The 18,574-nt window shown below is 38.9% G+C and overlaps 1 protein-coding gene across 4 annotated transcripts in view; it reads right to left on the bottom strand.

Annotated features, from left to right (window-relative positions):
- Window positions 1-393: 393 nt before the first annotated feature.
- Window positions 394-18,574, bottom strand: part of SPAG9 (sperm associated antigen 9) — a 60,566-nt gene continuing 42,385 nt past the window's right edge. For 2 of the 4 annotated variants that reach the window (XM_056505632.1, XM_056505634.1), the window contains 16 exons: window positions 18,160-18,289; window positions 17,820-17,912; window positions 17,392-17,559; window positions 16,530-16,701; window positions 15,200-15,427; window positions 14,315-14,510; window positions 13,747-13,869; window positions 13,140-13,220; window positions 12,590-12,657; window positions 11,288-11,436; window positions 10,080-10,251; window positions 9,038-9,151; window positions 7,309-7,347; window positions 6,288-6,464; window positions 5,764-5,901; window positions 394-4,059 (listed from right to left, as the gene is read on the bottom strand). In XM_056505632.1, coding sequence (XP_056361607.1) covers window positions 3,944-4,059; window positions 5,764-5,901; window positions 6,288-6,464; window positions 7,309-7,347; window positions 9,038-9,151; window positions 10,080-10,251; window positions 11,288-11,436; window positions 12,590-12,657; window positions 13,140-13,220; window positions 13,747-13,869; window positions 14,315-14,510; window positions 15,200-15,427; window positions 16,530-16,701; window positions 17,392-17,559; window positions 17,820-17,912; window positions 18,160-18,289 — 2,164 coding nt within the window. In that variant the 3' untranslated portion in view covers window positions 394-3,943. The remainder of the gene's footprint in view (window positions 4,060-5,763; window positions 5,902-6,287; window positions 6,465-7,308; window positions 7,348-9,037; window positions 9,152-10,079; window positions 10,252-11,287; window positions 11,437-12,589; window positions 12,658-13,139; window positions 13,221-13,746; window positions 13,870-14,314; window positions 14,511-15,199; window positions 15,428-16,529; window positions 16,702-17,391; window positions 17,560-17,819; window positions 17,913-18,159; window positions 18,290-18,574) is intronic. The other 2 variants (XM_056505633.1, XM_056505635.1) reach the window with 1 other exon arrangement.

Raw genomic sequence — 18,574 nt, 5'->3', positions numbered from 1 at the left:
CACCATGTCCTCATTCTTCTGCCTTAAAAACACATCATTTCCTTTGCTGAGCAGGAAGTAACCAGAGAGCACTTGAGCTGTGATGAATCTGTGCTAAAACAATTTCAAAAATAAATCTCAGTGTCAGCATTAAGCAGACATTAAGCTGCATTAAGCAGATCTTCTCCAGATCTGTATCTCAAGAGAGGCACAGACATCACAGATTTTCTTCACACCTTTTGTCTGGGCCCCTTAGAGAGAGCAGGATAACACTAGTCCTGGACTGACTCAGACACATCATTGATAATGACAATATTTGGTGTTAGTGTAAAATCCCCCCCAAATTGTGTCTTCTGATAGCACCAAAACTCTGCAAAATTAACATGAGATTACAAAGAACACACTGACCCAATACATGTTTCATATACATATTTATATATATTTCATGTACAAAGTTACATTCTGAACCTCATGGATTCAATAATAGAAATAAATACTGAAATAACTACACTGCTATATGAGCTCTTCTGCTCACAGAAAAGAAGCCTCAAGTTTTAACAGACAGCAAGTTTAACGCTGTAGAATCCATCTCAGATTACAGAGGCAAGTAAAATTCAGCGTAAAGTGTCCAACAGACAAAACTTGCAAAAATTACAGACCATAAAATGTTTAAAATATATGTTTAAAAGATCGAGAAATGTGCATCAACAAAATTAATAAAGGAAACTTAATCTTGTTAGAGGGTGGGAGAGACATTTAGTGTATAGAAAAATGCTCTGAGGTGCAATATAGGTTGTTACATTATGGCATAACCCTGTTAGAAAAGAACATTTAATTTCCCTAAAGAAGAACTGCATTTGAGTTTACCGTGTCTCGTTTTACAGAGTGGGGCCTTCACAAGGCCACTCAACAGGGCCACTTACAGAGTGCTAAGTCAGGTTTAATCCTTTGGTAACTTTTATAATACTCACATGGAAATAAATATTCAGTTACACAGCATTTTTTAAAGACACACGTTCTTGAGAACAGTTAGTATAATAAAACAGATTTAACATTTGTTTGTTACTAAGGCAGCCTATGATAAAGTGTCTACGCTCTGTCAGCTCAGTCCTATCCAGCACAGGAAGACCCTCCCAAGGAATGGACAATGCAGCCTCACCCTCACCATGCAAACAGCCCTACCCAGGCAAGTCATGTGCTGCAGATTTTGTGCTCGAAATGTTTCCAAACTATTAACAAGCTGTAGCTATCAAGAGATTAGCTCCTATTTATATGATGCTTTAATCACGAGTGTAATGCATAAACACATTCTTGAGACGGAGTTGAGGGTGTATTGTCATCCCAGTGCCTGGGGTTTGTGTGATTTATTCACCTTTCAAAGTGACCTTAAGGGGAGTTTATACAGCCCAGCACACTGTGATGGCAACAGGGACCCAGTCAATCTACTGTCCCCTAGACAGGGGTAACGTTTTTAAATGAGAAATACAGAGAAGTGCACATGCCTTTATCTACACCCACAGTGCTACACAGTTCAACTACTGTCTGCTTTAAAACCTTCCACTTTTGGACAGAAGCAATCAATCATTCTCTGAAGTATTTGCAAGGGCTGGCCCACTGGAATGACTAAAATGGCACGGTGGGCCAGCTCCATTTGGCAACAGAGCAGGTGCACACTTGCCAGGTTGCACTGCTCCAGCTGGAGCAGGAACACCACCCAGAGAAAACAGCTCGCCTCTAAGAACAAATTAATCCTACACAGAACCAAGGAACAGAATTGTGCGCTTTTTTTGCTAAAAACATGAGAATGTGACAATCAACCAGTGAGTAAAAAACTTTGGAGATTGTGTTTTCCAAAGAGAAAAAAAAAAAAATGGCAGGAAAAGCAATTAAACTGCACCACTCACAGTGAAGATTCTGCACAACAGTAAAAGTTTAGACAGCATTTTTCTTAAGACATCCAATCCCATTAGTCAATTCAGATGTGCTTCATGTTCAGCAAACATGCCTATAAGTTTAAAATAGGTCTAAGAGTGTTGACTCAGGTTACTTTTGGATAATTAGTAGTTGTATAATTTTTAATAAGCTTCCAGACTTTATATTTAAGCCGAAGTACTTTAAGAGTGACATTCAAGATGAATATGGAAAGCAAATTATGAACAACATGCTCATTGCTTTTGGCATTCTGAAGAGAAAAATACTACCAAGGTATTAAACATCTTTAATAAGGATTTTTACTACATAGTTCATGTCCTAAATACATATTTACGAGAGGAACAGCTGTGTACAAAATATGTTGCTTAAAAAGTATTTATACATATAAATCTAACCAATAGACCTGAATGGAGATTTTCTGGTTTATCAGCTATGATATGCATTTGAAAAAGCTGCCTAAATATATATTTACACAATAGACCTCAGCTAAATGTGTTCATTTAAAAAATTAAGAAAATATATAAACACATGTTTGCCTGATAGACCAGAACTGCTCCTATTGCATAAAAATGTTTAGGCAGTTTTAAAAAAGTGTTTCTATATTTACTCCTCTGAAACTGTTCAGTTCTGTCACATAATCAAGTTACTAAATTTCTCTGCTAGTCTGAACAGCTCCAGCCTTTTGGGGATAAATGCTGGATGTTTACTAAAACCCCTCAAAACTTTTGTTTTCCAGACACTAAATTAAAGAGCAAATCTAGTTTTTTATATCTTCTGAAGTACAGAAATCATGAAGTGTTTAACTTAGGTCTGATACTAATGCAGAAATTTCAATGTAAAAGGAAGACAGTCTTAAACTCACATTTATGGTTAAAAAAATAGATGGTGAGTAGACAGAATGTCAGCCTAATATTAGTCTCCTGACTTTTGGTAATTTTCTCTGTCTTTGTGTTACCTGATAATATTGTTGCTAAATTTTTTTTTAATTTTTTTTTTTTAATAAATTTGGGTATGGAGCTACAAAAAATACATTTTGTACCTAATTATCTGGAACTACACTTCCTTTATGATCTCACTTGAGCAGAATGTGTTTCTTTTTCCTGTACACTTTCAGTCTTTTCTCATGCTCTAATTGAGGTCTCCAACCTTCACACACATAGTGCCTTAAGAGTTTGACCAGCTAGGCAGAGAAGATCATTCTAAGTGCTTAGGACATAAGGAGTTAAGACAAGAAAAGAACAAAACATATCCCCTGTTTGAGAATTTTACAGTTATTTTCCAATTTATATCAACCTAAGAATACCCTTTGGAAACAGAGTTGTTCCATGTGAGGGAGATGGAAAAACATGATATTCAAAATTGCTCATTACTGAGGGCAGCAGCTCTCAAACTTTGAAGTTCAATAGTGAAAATACGATTTTATTTAAATATTTTCATTTTAATTCCTATACAGCCTCCTCTTTCCCCCCACAAATTCTGAAGAATGTAACTAATTAAACCATGTACACTGTATGAGCAAGATTTCCCAGGACTGAAAACAAAAGCTGAAATACAGTTTGCTTTAGTTTAGCCCTCACTGAGTATTTGGATGAGTCTTAATAATCCATCTTCTAATTTGTCCATTTTTTTCATACTCTGGGAATAACTTTGCTGTTTCACCCAATGCATTAACAGTGAAATGAAGCTCAGTTGGAACAAAGCTGAACTCAAGTGAGACTACCAAAGAAGTGAACACATGAGATTGCTGTGGTACAGTAAAACTGTCTCAGCTGCTCACTGTGGTGTGCACACCAGCTGGAGAAACATCTGATTTCCTCACACTGTTCCATTCAACACGGGTGCAGTAAAACAGCACAAGCTAATTCCTGTATAGCTAAAGGTATGACAGGTCTGCAATATAAAGTTAAACAGCAAAGAAATGCTTCAACATCATGTAGTGAAACAGGTTCACAAAATAAAAAAAACATGCAGAAGCTTTTTTTTTTTTTTTTCCTCCCCCCATTTTTAAGGTCTCCAACTGCATCCTACAGGCTCACTCACTGCCACACATGACTTGCCACACTATTAAGTGACTCCTCTCAGCTTTGGCTACAGAAGGTTCAAGTGGTAGAGCTTCTCCCAGGAGTTCAGATTCTCCTCCTTCATCACCTGGAAAAAACAGCTTTGGTTGAGGCAGCCAGTGACCAGAACAGCATCAACACCACATGCACCACGACAAGAAAAACACTAAAAAGACAATGTTGCCATATGCTGATATAAAAACATATTAAAGTCTGTGAATGCAAACAGAGTGTGTTGCATAATTATCTCAGAGCCCAGCATGCTGCTGGCCATATCCTTTATTTCTAGCCCAAAAAATAATGGCAGTTCCATAAGTATCCATATTCTACATGTTTTATTACTTGCAACTCTTTAATGTAGAGACCTAATCTGCAAACGACCAGTTTGAGATGGTTTTGCCACTCTGGGACAAACCCAAACATAAATGCCCTGGGACAAGAGCTGTAATTGAGCACATGTGAGACAACACAACATTCATGTCTATTGTCAACCTTTCCCACTCTTTCCTCCTGTTCCAGTCATTCCAGCTTGTCACAACTCCACCCACAGCAGCAAAGACAGCCTTGAGCACATCCTCCATTACTGCTCTTCAAAAAGAGCAGCTTTGTAGCTGCACTGAGCTCTGGGTGACAGGAGCTGACTGGGACCAAAGGTGACACTGAACTGCTCATGGACAGCCAGGACCATCAATCCAGGAGCTCACTTTAACCAGACAAAACAGGAACTGACCTCCACCTTCAGGAAGGTGCCAGATCAAATTCTGGCTGTTGTCCTGGTTGGACTCCTTTGGAAGGCTGAGGGAGCTAAACACAGAGCAGTCCCAAATTGCTCTTGACCAGTTTGCTGGGCTCATGTGGCACTGGCTGGGCTAAGGCAGCACTGGCACTGAGCTCACAGGGAGAGCAAAAGGAGCATTTGGAATGTGGCTGTTCCAGCTGCCCTGCAGTGACTGCAGCACTTGAGCCTTACTGCACTGTGGCACAGAACTTCCTCCAGCCCTGCCTCCCACAGAAATCCAACACATCACCCCAGGAACCTGCTTGTCACTGATTAGTGGGATGACAGGATTTGGGATGGCCTTCCTGGATTTTCCTTTGTAATGGTTTATGTGGGTTATTTTTCTGTCTGGTTGATTTTGAAAGAATATAGACAGAGGCAAAAGGTCAAAAGCAGGTCCAAGAGTTGTGACACCTTTTTATACCAAAGGTCTCCAGCTGCAGATTATAAGCACAGAATCACAACAGCTCTCACTTAATTTTCCTACAGAGTTCAATTAAAAAAGGAGATACATGTTTACACAAGAATTCTTTTATGGGCTAGATCATGCAAAAGTGCTATCCAAGAAAAGCAGTGATCAAATATAATGGGCATGCAGAGATAAGTGATCTACTTTATTCCTTCCCACTCAAAAATGAGTAAATTTTACACTGAGCATTCTTCACTTAACACGACTTGTTTTCAGTCAGGCTGCATATTTAACTAACTAAGGACATGTTTTCCAGAGGTTTCAGACAGAAGATTAACTTGCCAAAGAAAGACTGAAAGCATAACAGGAAGGTGGTAGCAGAGTTTCAAATAGACCTGCTTACACAGTCATCCCAAAGGTCATAGTTTACTGGGAGGAGGAGGAGAAGCTGAAGGCATGTGTCAGAACAAACATACTGCAGTGTATGGTAAAAACTGTATATACTGACCACACAAATGCACTCACTGCAATTACAGCAGCACTTTTTATGTGGTTAATACCCTTTCAGTATCAAGTGTGACTCATTTAAAGCTCAGGTTTCTTACCCATTCTGAAGTCAATGTATCCTTCTCCACCGCTTATCACCAATATTGATTTTAAGGGACTCTGGTTGAAGGACTCTTGGGCTTGTTTATCAGCTGTTAGATCTGTTCCACCACTACTCTGAGGACAAACAACCTGACCTGGGTGAAAAACAGAACACTTTTTTATGCCCTATCTCAGAGTAAAACCTTCTGTGCTTGGTCACTGGATGACAATGCCTAAAGCAGTTGAGGGCCTTCTTAACAGGCAAAAACTCACTTAGCATAGCACCTTTTTCCCCGAGAGAAGTGAAGTCTTTGCTTATGATCAATCCCCTTTCCTCCCATTAAACAGGGCTGCACTTAGCAATCAGACAAGTCTTGTAATTAAATACAGTACATTGTTTCTAAAAGTATGAATTCATACTCTTGCTATCTTAGCCTAAACACTGAGTTTAACTATGTGAATGAAGGAAAAAAACAACAACAACAAAACAAAAAACCCAAACAAAATAAAAACCCTTTTCAGGATGGTAACAAAACCTCACCTGGTACTGCAACAAAGAATTTCACAGCATCCCTGTGGCCGTGGAAGCAGAGCTGTGCATGTGCCATGGAACAGTAGGGGATGAATGTCCCTGGAGTTACTTTGTCACTGTGCTCATCTCCATACACACGGATCACACTCCCTGGACGGTTTCCAGAGCCTGCTGCTGATTTATTGGCTGTAAAAGAAGAGGAGATGTTTTCTACTTCAAAAAACAAATTGTTGAAGTGGTTATTTGTTAAGAAACCTTATGGTACCATCTAAAAGCTAAAGCCAACTTAGATAAAAATGAAACAGGAGGGCAGCAATGCCAATTCAAGACAGAGCTGGAAAGAAAAAGATTGCATGCTTCGTTATTTTAAGTACATCAGAAAATGGAGCAGGATTCTTATTAGTCTAGCATAAACACCAGATTTCAATATCCTACTTTTGGGAAAAAATAATTTGTGACAGGACTGTACCTTTCATAGAAAATAAGTACCTCTTACGTGTTTCAGTATGAGCAAATTCCATGTACTTAAACATGTAATTAAATACAGTTTCATTCCAACTAATAATGTATGCCCCTCTAGAAACAGCCACCTGTGGGCATGAAAGAGCTACCCTAGATCATTCTACATCTAGATTTTACTGAGAAGTTTTAAAATACATTAAACCAGAGAAGTACTCATGCTAGACATACAAGCCATCTCCATTCCAGACTATCAAAGTAGTGAAAGAAACAGTGATTTGTAACAAGACAGCAAATGATGTGGATTAATGACAAAGTTATAAGATGTGGTATCACATTGGCTGGAAGAAAAACAGTCTATATGAGAGTTCAGCTGCAACACAGGATGATATGCTAAACTGCTGAGCAGATTGGTGGCCATTTAGCAAACATAAAACTGCTGCAATGCAGTAACTGCAAGTGGAAAAACATTTAGGAACATACAAAGGGTAAATCTATAAAGAGTGGGAAACAGCCTCAAAGTGGCTATTAGAAGCCTGAAAATAGGTTTTGGTTCAGGATCTGCACTTACCCCGCAGCCCCAGTAAACGTCCCTGGTGGAGGATTACAGCTAGTGAGAAAGGAGGAAAGGGGAAATGGATAGGTATGACAGTAGAGGAGAAGGATTAATGAGAACCCACCACTCATATTTTGGTTTTTTGATAAGGTAGAGCTTAAAATTTTAGCTCCTAAAAAAAACCAATAGATATTTAATTACAGAAGTTTCAATCAAAAGTCACAAAGAACAGCATCTTATTATAGAAGTTTCAGTACAAAATAGACCACAAAAGCACTGTCACGTATTTTTAGGTTTATTATTGATCAGCAATGTTTCCCCTTTCTCTCTTTCCTTGGCAGGAGGCTTCAGAATAATATAGAAGTACTCATGTTTTCAAGTACCCTTTTGGAACATCATCTGCTACTGAGACCCAGGGGACTGAGAGATGCCACTGCTCATGCAAGGATGTAACTGCTTTTAAAAACCATTAATATTTCTCACCAGGGTTCTCAGCCCCACTATCAGGCTACCCCTAAAAGGCTATTCTGGCCCACAACCAACCAACAGAACTGAAATGAAACTGAACAGCTTTAATAGGGATTTCTTCATGTTCACTTCTGGTTTAAAACAAACTCCTCTGGAAACATTAAATGAAGCTTGATGCAAATTAAGAGCTGTAATTTTTGAAAGCATGATTTAAAGTGTCTCAAAATCCATGACAGGAAGTCTGTCCTTCCTTAATACATTCATGCAAGGCAAAAAAAAGTTACTGAATGGATGGACAATGCAATGGAACAATATGAGAAACAATGCATGTGTTCAACAAAGCAGATACAACATGAAGAGTTTTCACTATTAAATCACCCTAAAACTTCACCTGTCAGACTGCACTATTTTCTAGGTAACAACAGTACAATTAGGACTGTCAAAAGTCTGCATTTTATTTTCTGAAACTTCTGTCCACCTGTTATAACATCAGTCTCAGGCACAAGTGTTGAGGCTTTTTTTTACTGTTTAAATGCAATCAATTTACACAGAAATTCTTCCCAAGCTTTGCCTATTTAAGACTTGGTTTGTCCTTGAGCTGTTCTTTTCTCCTGAGGTTCAAGTGCCCTCAATTACTTTCAGCCTATGACAAGAGTCTGAGGTCTGTTATTAAGCAAAAATCAGGATTTACATGATTGGAATTTGACCTGGATGTTAGTGTCCTGTTTGAAAATTGTGTTTACACTCCTATAACTCTGAACATGCCCTTTAAAGCAGTCTGTGCTATTTCCAGTGCTGTTCCTGTCCTTTATACCACTTTGTGATGAATTCTCAAGAACTAAAGCAAATCAAATTGTATTAGCAACAAAACCAACCTGCTCAAATCAAATAAAAATCCACTTTGTGATCATATGGCAATCAAAAATAACATTAATTAGAAAACTAATGATGTCTGGTATAAGCAATAAACTTCTATCAATGCTGCCAATGCTCAGAATACCTCTAAGGTTTCGAGGTATCCCTTTGATTCAAGCCAACTCTGCTCAAACAGCAGTACAGGAGGTTCTGGAGATGTGTTATTTTCTCAGAGTAATTGTAACCACATACACAGATTTAGGTGCTAAACATCACACAGTCCTGATCTGTTACAAACCTCAAAGGGTCAGACCTGGCAGTGAAGCTTTCTATCCATTAGCAAGCATCTGAATGCTGTTCAATACTCTTTTTTTATGCCTACAGCATATTGCACAGTGCTATTCATTGATATTTTACTTACTTTCTGTTAATGGAATGGAGATGATGACACCATTTCCTGTTCCTACCCATAAACGATTACAAGACACCATAAGTGCTGTGATTCTCACAAATGAGAATCCCAGTTTACCAGTACCTAAAAACAAAAGATGCTTTTCATCAAAAATTACGAGCAAGAATAATTTTAGCTCTACAACAGAGAACTCCCAAATCACACAGACATGTAATTCCCTCCCACTTCTGACAGAAACAAAATAGGGGAGCACATTTAAGTTGTAAAGATAACCTAGAAGGTTACAGCACTGCAATTAAATTGAGACTCTTGCAGTATAACATTAGCCATGAGAAAGCAAAAAAGGAGATAACAGCTCCTTAATGCTGCACAATAAAATCTTTTGGGGCTTACCAGCTTCTAAAACAAAAAAGTGAATTTACACATATAAGATAGTGGTTTGTCATCCATTAAAATTAATTTCTCATTCATTGGCATGATGAGGGGAGCAGAAGGCAGCCACGTGCAATGCACAGCAGTGACCTGTGAAGGATTTCCCAGAGCCTAATTACCTGTATTTGTTATGCAATGTAGGTGGTCAAATTGCTCTTATACAGATAGTAAAGAAAAAAATCAGAAAGCTTACTAGGCTCAACAGCAATAAAAATTCACTATTTTGAGGGGGGTTTTTTGAAAAAAGAGGCAATTTTTCTAGGCAGGTAATAGATTCTTGCCATTTTTAGCTGTAAAAAAATGTATCAGTATAAAAAAAAAATTGAGAAAGGTTGTAGTGTCTCTGTTGGTACCTGCCCAACTCAACCACCATTTTCCTCATTAGTTCTGAGTTTTTAAGGACACTTTACACACCAGGTAAGGTCAACAGATGACCCATCACCCCCATCATGCTTCACATGACTCAGGCTTCTACTTCCAGATTGAAGTTTGCACAAACTGATTTGAACCGGCCTTTCCACCCACCCTTACCCCAAACCTGCAGGGAGAACTGCCTGATCCCCGGCAGGAGAAGGCAGCAGCAGACAGACAGAAGTCAGCAGTGTCCCTGGGCACTCACCAAGCATTTTGCTGACGTAGGGCTCGATGTCCACGTCCTGCAGGTGCTGGTAGGTGTGCGCGTGGTAGAGGCGCAGGGTGGAGTCCAGGCGGATGGACACCCACACCCCGTCCCCCACCCACGCCAGCTGCCTCACTTGGCTCTCCCTCCTCGGGTGGGCATCAAAGGACTTCTATCAAACATTGGGGTTCAAACCACAAGGTAAAACCAAGGGAAGAGTAAGAAAGGTTTCTCTGTTACCCTCACGCAGTGGGAACTGGCAATTTAAAATCAAGCACAAGGCTCTGATTTGCAAGATCACAGAAGTGTTTAGCTCTATCACAAATAGCATGTGATGCTCTAAAATTGCTGATTCCCTTCCCCAAGTGTGATCTCAAAGCTGTAATTTCCTACTCTGTCTTCATTTACACATCTCATCCCAGCCTGCTGCAGCTTCTGTCTCCCTTGAACCTGGAGCCTTTTTTTTGGCTGAGATCCTGCTGTCACAGCACAAGGTGGAAGTGCCCAAAAAGTCTATTTCCTCCTTGTCCCATCATGACTGACTATCATAAACAACTCCACCTGTGCAAAATACACACTATCCACCAGCAAAACAATCAATTTCACTTTTATATGCACTTCATTTCAGTTTTCCCATATATATTTATAGCCTTCACAAAAGCAAGCTATTATTGGGTGATTGAAATTTTCAGAGGAGCTGAGCAGTCACCCTCAAAAGCCTTGCCCATGTCTCAGGCCAGCCAGCAGGAGCTGAAGCACTTCTATTGCTTAAGGCTTGTAGAAACCTCAGCCACTTTCTGCTGTTGAGGTGACAGACTAAACACCACAGATAAAACACCAGCTCACACACTTTGTAAAAACTATTCTCTAACTGGAAGGAGAGTACTTTCCAAACCTCTGCATGTGGGTGAACAAAATGAGGCATACAGAATAAGCTGGGAGATGGCCTTGCAAGCTCTGCACAAGGACACCTTCCAGTTTCTAGCCAGGTAAAAGTGGAAAACTAAATCTCCCAAGAACTGGTTTCAATAAGTGAGAACTGTCTCATCACAGCTTTAAGTCTCCCAAAAAAACTATTTAGTTTAAAAAATTTGCTAGGCAGCCTGTTTCCATATTGATGAAAACAGATGTTTCTGAAGTTACACTGGAGTCTGAGCCACAGCATTAAAACACAACATTTCATTATTTGAATCACCATTGGAACTTACCTCTATTTTCATGGCCTTTGGTTGAACAACATAGATTTTGTTCCTGTAGCCACACCAGACCTTGTCATGTACCACGGTCATGCACCGGATCGAGTGGTGCGGCCGGCCCAGGTCCAGGAGGTGATAGTTGGTCAAATCCCACTGACCATCTGCATAAACAGGAGGAAAACAAAAAGCAAAACTCATAGGAACTTGTGCTTAGTTAAAGGAAAATTAAAAGTACAAGCAACTATCTTAAAAGTCTTTTTCTGGAAGGAATTTGGAAGCCCCTATAAAAGGGGTGCCCATCAATAGGTTTAGGCTGTTGCTGCATGAACTCGTGTGTTCAGTCTCATGCCTGGCTCCAAAACTGAAACACCTTCAACAAACAAACAGCTTCCCACAGGCACCTGCTGCTGGCCTAACACAGAAGTGTTCAGTGCAGATTTTTTAAATTATGCTGCAAGATCTTTAAAAAGAAAATCTAAAATTTCTTAAAAAAAACATTTAGTAGATATGAAATCTACTAAAATTATACTAAATTTGGTCATTCAACACCAAGTAAAATTCTCCTGTAGACTGAACTAAGGCCACAGATCATCAATGACCTTCACTAGAAAGGCTTAGGTATTGTAAGCCACTGCAGTGGGTTTTAAAAAAATAAACAAAACAAAACAAACAAAATAAATAAACAAAACAAAATAAACAAAACAAAACCACTAAAAACAACTTCATCCCAGATGCACCTTTTCCAGTATTTGCATTACTGTTGTGCAACCTTTTTAATTATTTTAAATGCTGAGCACAAGGATTTAAGCATCACAAGGGAAAGATGAAATGAACAGGGTGAAAAAACAAGCTAATAGGTAAGTTCATATTAAGACCTTCCCCTCTAGGTCTATTTCTGGAGGCTGACAAATGGAGCTGGTTCAGGAGCAGTTTGGGCAGAAATTCTGAAGGGATGCTTACAAAATTCTCATTGCCCAGAGACAATGTTTAACACTAATAAAGAAGAAGACATGACTATTGAGCACAATGAAATAGCAAGAGAGATGATGATTAAAGGACTTTCAGATGGCTTTCCCCTATTTGGCTCAGATCCATCCCATTCTCTATTTCAGAGTAAGAAAATATTCCATATGAATGCACCACACAGTGCAAAAACAGTCCTTGAATTTGCAACTGAAATAACAAGAAATATTTCTCATGACAACCCAGAAAAAGGTCATTGGGGAATACATTATCAAAACATGGAAATGGCACATTTCTTTCCTGACCGCTGTTAAAAAACTCCCTGGTTTCCAGATGCAACACAATCCTTACCAACTCCCCGGTGAAAAATTGCCAGTGTCCCATCTGCCAGTGCAACCAAGACTATTCCTTTGACATGTCTGGGAAAAAGGAGCAACAACAACACACTCTGTTAGACTGCTCTGCTCAGAAGGCAGGTTTAAAGCTAGGCATTTGATATTTCAGCATATTTTTACAGTCATATCTTTTACAGTCACATTAGCCCCAGTGTTTTGATTTCTAAAATATAGCTCAAGAGAAGGGATGTAACAAAGGGTCAAAATCCAGTTCAGAGAGCTTGAAATATATCCTGGCTACAAAGCCTGAAGAAAACAGCAAAGATAGGAACCTATAACTGTTTGCATAGCTACAGCTCATCCTTTGGGCTATGTATTTCCACCATGTATATAAAATTCCTTTTATTTTCCTTACTCCCCAGAAGTTTTCCACTGTCCCTCAAAGAGCATGCAGGCAGTTATGGCAACTGACATTCCCAATATCTGAGGAGGAAATATAAAACTACTTTGGAAAGTATTTTAACAGAAATTCATTATGATTTACATGATATTCTTTCAGGACTTACACAATACTGAGAATAGAATCTTTAAGTTTAATGGCATGAACACATTTCCTCCACTGGGCCACTGATGAATGAACATACAGGCTGCAAAGACAAATCAGGAGGGATTAAAAGCACTACCATAGAAAAACAACCACAAGCAAAACTCTAATAAACTGAAATCCACAATCAAAGGGAAAATAAGTTTTCATCTTCCACTGGAAATTATGTATACACTCAGAGGAAGAACTACATGAGCTGCAGAATGGCTTTTGCAGAGGCCTAAAGCATTACAAACTCCCTTGCAGATCCATCTGCAGTAAAAATTACAATACATTTTTCTAGCATACTAAACTACTGAAAGTTATGGAATTAACAGACCATAACTTCTTTGACTACAAAAGAACCCCAGAACTTCTCTGCAGATGAAGCATTATCTATCAAAAAAGGGCTTGCTAATATTTCCTTTGAATTCTATTATGCCTAAAAATGCAGCACAGTATTCAAAGTTTTGGTTCTCTTGAGATCATCCTATGCTTAATCTTGACTTGAGGTGGTTATCAGGCCTGTAGGCACAAGAAGTTGAAAGTAATTATTATAAATAAATGTAACAAGATTAGCAGTTCCTCACCATCCATTCTGTGCTCCAAGCCACATAGTTGGTAAAAGGCTACTCATTTTCTGTGCTTCTTCTCTCACTAGATCTTGCTCATTTGGCAGAACTGCAACATCCTTATATAACTCTGACTCAGTACTAGGAAAAAAACACCAGCAAAAATACATTTAATGGAGTACACAGATTACTCAGGCTACAACCCAGGTGTTTACTTCACTATTGAGTTTCTACACTGGCTTTTGAAATACATGAGGTGTTTAAAAACACAGTAACCACACATGAAAGTACAATACAGATGAAAACATCAATAACAATTAATTTCTTCAAGTGCACATTTACTTTTACAAGGAAAACCAGGTTCCATTCAAGCCTGTCAGTATTATTATCTCTGGGGAATGGCAGAAGAGAGTCACAAAGCACAGTCTTGTACCAAAGACTACTATAAACCTCAAGACACTTGAAAGGAAAAGAAAAAAAAAAAAGAAAAAAAAGTAGTCATTTTGTCTCCATGCTATGTTCCAACAAACATTATATTTCTTTTCTTAAATATATTTGAAGAGGTATGAAGACTGAGACTAGGTACTTAGGCTGATAGACTGGAGATGCCTCTGTTGTGTGCTGCACTCCCAAGGGATCTGTGAAGACATGCTCTGTGTAGACTCCAGTTTGTGCAATATCAGCTGTGTCCTCTCCTGTCCCTGCATTGACTTCTGTTGCTTCTGTTGCCTCCTCTGCCGTTGGAATGTTCTCATCTACTGAATTACTTTCAGTTGCAATATCTATGAAACAAACAAATTTGAAAAACTTTTTAACAGCTGTGATAGAATTGTTTAAAACAGCCAGAACTTGATACTTAAAACTGAAGTGAATAACTGTTATAGCCAGACAGTTAAAATTTCCACATCAGAATCAAAAACATCACATCAGAAATGCCCAAATTTTAGCAGGTTGGACTGTATAAACAAATGTGAAATGGCTTTTAAGTATCAGCCCAGTGACTGATGGCTGAGACTGGCCATTAAATGATTAACTAGGACAGCAGTGAATGAGGCCAACCACCACATACCCACTGACAATCATATCACCATACAGCTCTGCAGGACAAATGACCAAAACCAATAAAAATGTCTATGAAATAATCAGTTTCACTTAAGTCTTAATAGAGACTTGACAGAATCCAAGGCATTTATTTTAGTCACTCTTTGGGAAGATCTGCATTTCATATAATACATTAAAATCTTTCTCTAGAGCAAGCACAAGAATTCTCTCAAAAAGGACCTGCATGAAGCAGCTGCCAATTCCCATTTCATGCCACCTCCACAATGCTTTCAGTTACAATTTACAGATGTACAGAGAGTTTGTGTTAGCACAGCTCACACTGTTAACCTCAGCAGTTGCAACACTTATTTCCAGCTGCATCTCGAGGTGTTTGGCCAGCCCTGGCACACCTGCAGTGTTTATCACATACCTGACTGCTGCTCTGCCACAGGTGAGGCCCCATTGGTGTCGTGGGCAGCAGGAGCCCCTGTGAGACCCTCAGCAGTGCAGCCCACCACAGTGATGCCCCCCAGCAGGCTGTCAGTCTCAGCAGAGCTGTTGCTGGTCATACTGCCACACAGGGAGGATTTGTCCACTTGGCTGGAATCAGCTTCCTGGGACCCTTCTTCTCCTGCAGGGTAGTCTGTTTCCCTTGCCCCTGAAAGAGATTAAACTTAGAATAACATAATATCCTGAGCTCCAAGGGGACCCACAAAGATCCAGTCCAGCTCCTGGCCCTGCACAGACACCCAACAATCCCACCCTTTGTTTCAGAGCATTGTCCAAACACTCCTGGAGCTCTTGCTGCCATGATCACCACCCTGGGGAGCCTCTTCAGTGCCCCATCACCCTCTGGGGAAGAATCTTTTCCTGATATCTAGCCTAAACCTCCCCTGACACAACTTTAGGACATTGGGCCCTGTCACTGGGTGTTTTTCATAGGGATAAAGCTGAATCATTTCATTATCTCATAACTAAGCTTCAAACAGAATGAGCTCTCCAGCAACTGAGAACAAACATGCAGACAGCCCCTATCTACAAGGTTATTTTAACATGATCAGCAAATGTGGATCATGTTTGTGGATTCTGTCACAAAGCTCAGAAAACAAAAGCAAGATAAACATATGCTGCACTTCAAAGTCATTCACTGTATTTCAATCTGCAGTTTTCCAAATAGCTTATTTCTATTTTAATTATATCTTCCTCTAAAATTAGATTCCATAACAGTGCATGTACACAATGGTACCTATCTACATCTTAATGAAGAATTTAGGTGCAATAGATCCTTTTCTCTGGAATAAAAATCTTTTTCTCATGTTCAATCCTCTTATACTTTCAAGACTTAAGATACACTCAAATGCAACCCGGATTCCCTCTGCAGGGAGCTCCAAGACTTGCTGCTTATCTTCAAGAGGCTGAAGAGGTCAAAAAAGCAACCAACATATTATTCTTTTTGTGATGTTCTCAATTCCATGAAATATTGACTCTGTTGCATAGTTTATAGTACATCAAACAAAACAGCTCCCCTTGGCTGCTGACATCTTTCTGACTTTTGGTTAATTTAGGTCAACAGCCAACTAAAGAGTGAAACAGTAGGGTAGAAATGCAATAGTTTAATGTACAACTAAATACTTTCTTACTCCTGTGTTACAGTAATATTTTATCACACTAGGTAACAAATCTATGTATTTTCATGGTGTAAGAAAAACTGAATAAGAAGCAGTTAAAAAAGCAGGAGCTGAACCAGCCCAAGTGTTTACCTGGCACACTGGCAATACAAAGCACATGAGAATTGCAAACAATGAAACTGTCCAGAATATTCCCTGGTTGATTTGCATCAATAATTATAACTTTTGTAGCAGAATGTGTGCTAGTACAGATCCAAACTAGACTGGACAATTCTTCCTGATGCTTCAGTTCCTTCTGCTGATCCTGAAGGAGAACAAAGGCAGAAATGAACAACAGAAAGAGGGACAAGAATAGAATTATTACCTCTGATCATTTATGGTCTTACATTTTCACCTACAGAAATATACATAAATATGTGGGAAGTTAAATATCTTCAATGCCATTGGAAAACTAAACACAGTTACTTGTTCTCTATGTATCTGAAGTATAAAGCTCCCTCATATTTCATGCTTCTATTAAAAATATATAAAACATTGTAATTACACTGCATAATGATACAGTCAGACCAGTATCAAATAAAAACATTACTGACATGCCAACTGCCACACTCAGTATCACCACAGGTCAATGTGATATCCCACAGCACTTCAAAATGAAGGCTTTGTTTTTATGTCCTTAATATGAATTCTATTCATGGCAGTTAGAACATAAACAGTTCTGTCACAAATGGTTTTTAAAGGAGGCAGCACTGGTATAAGCAGTACATCATTTTGATGTAAAATTAATTTGCTCCTCAGATTTGCCAGCAAGGGAAGAATCAAAATATTTAATAGTTGGATTCAATAACCTAAATATCCTGGCTAATGACTAACCAAAAAAAAAAATCTATTTGTAACCAATGAACCTGATTAGAAAATACTTTATTACTCTACAATTACACAGTAAAGATGTGTAACTATATAAATTATTAAATGTGCCTTGCAGTGACCTTACCTTGAGTTCCTGGTCTAGTTTATCTAAGCTACTCTGGGATCCTGTTTGCTGCTTGTTGCCATCTGCATCCACACCAGTCACATCATTGTAGAACACACTGGCACCAACCACAGACCCTCCATCTCGTGTCTTCCCTCCTGACAGGTTCACCCCTACAGCACACCACAGCTTGGGAGAAAAAGAAATGTTTCACTTGAATCTCAAACTAAATAAAGTGACACAAGCATTGTTAAATATGCTAAGTGATATCAACATTATTATATATCCAAAATCCACTTTAAGTTATTAACTACAATTAAAGTCACATATATTTTTGTGAGACATAAATTCTTCTTCCCTGTTTTAAAAAGAATGTAATTGAATCCAAAACAAAAGTATTCAAGCTATAGTTTGCCCAAGTCTCTCTATCATCACTGGAGATATCCTACCTTCATAGAGGTATCCTTCTCATCCAAAGGTCTCAGGTAAACAGGTACAGGCAAGTTCTTCATCTTATTTTCACCCTGTCCACCATTTGCCACCTAGGTAAAAAACAAACAAACAGGAAAAATTTGACCTTTAAAAGAGGTTTACAATCTTTGAAATAAGTTGCTCAAAATTTATTAAACACAACTATGAGTTTTACATTGCTGTTTCCTTTAGAAAGATTCTTTACTGGTAAATTCAACAAAAAAAGCTGGAATCACTCAAACACAAGCTGTGAAATCATACCCCTATTCAAATATTACAAAACATGAAGTGTTATTATTACACTTGAAGACATCCTACCTGTTTGTACTTCTGAGGTAGACTCCAGCCAAAAGCCTGCACTCTGCCATCCTCCTTCTGGACATGAGCTTTCACCTGGCGGTACTGCTCCCTCTTCTGCTCCCGGCGTGAGGCTAAACTGGCTTCAGTTCTGGGACACAACCAGGATTGAAGACTGCTCATTTATGCTCTTTAGAATATCTTGTGCAATGAGAATTGCTGTTAAACTCAATAACCAAGATCTCTGTGGAAGCACTGGGTTACCAAGGATATCTCTAGTTTTTTTTCACCTATAAAACAGCAGGTTTCCTGTGGGCTATTTTTAAGGGATTGGTGAAAAACAGGCAAAACCAGAAAGTCTATTGCCAGAATCCTTAAAAGAAATTAACTTGGGTTATGTACTTCTACTAGCAGCCTTAAAAGTTGTAACTCACAA

The sequence above is a fragment of the Oenanthe melanoleuca genome, chromosome 18 (assembly GCF_029582105.1).
Source record: "Oenanthe melanoleuca isolate GR-GAL-2019-014 chromosome 18, OMel1.0, whole genome shotgun sequence".
Lineage (NCBI taxonomy): Eukaryota > Metazoa > Chordata > Aves > Passeriformes > Muscicapidae > Oenanthe > Oenanthe melanoleuca.
The sequence above is the reverse complement of the archived record's forward strand: the minus strand, read 5'-3'. Positions and strand labels throughout refer to the sequence as shown.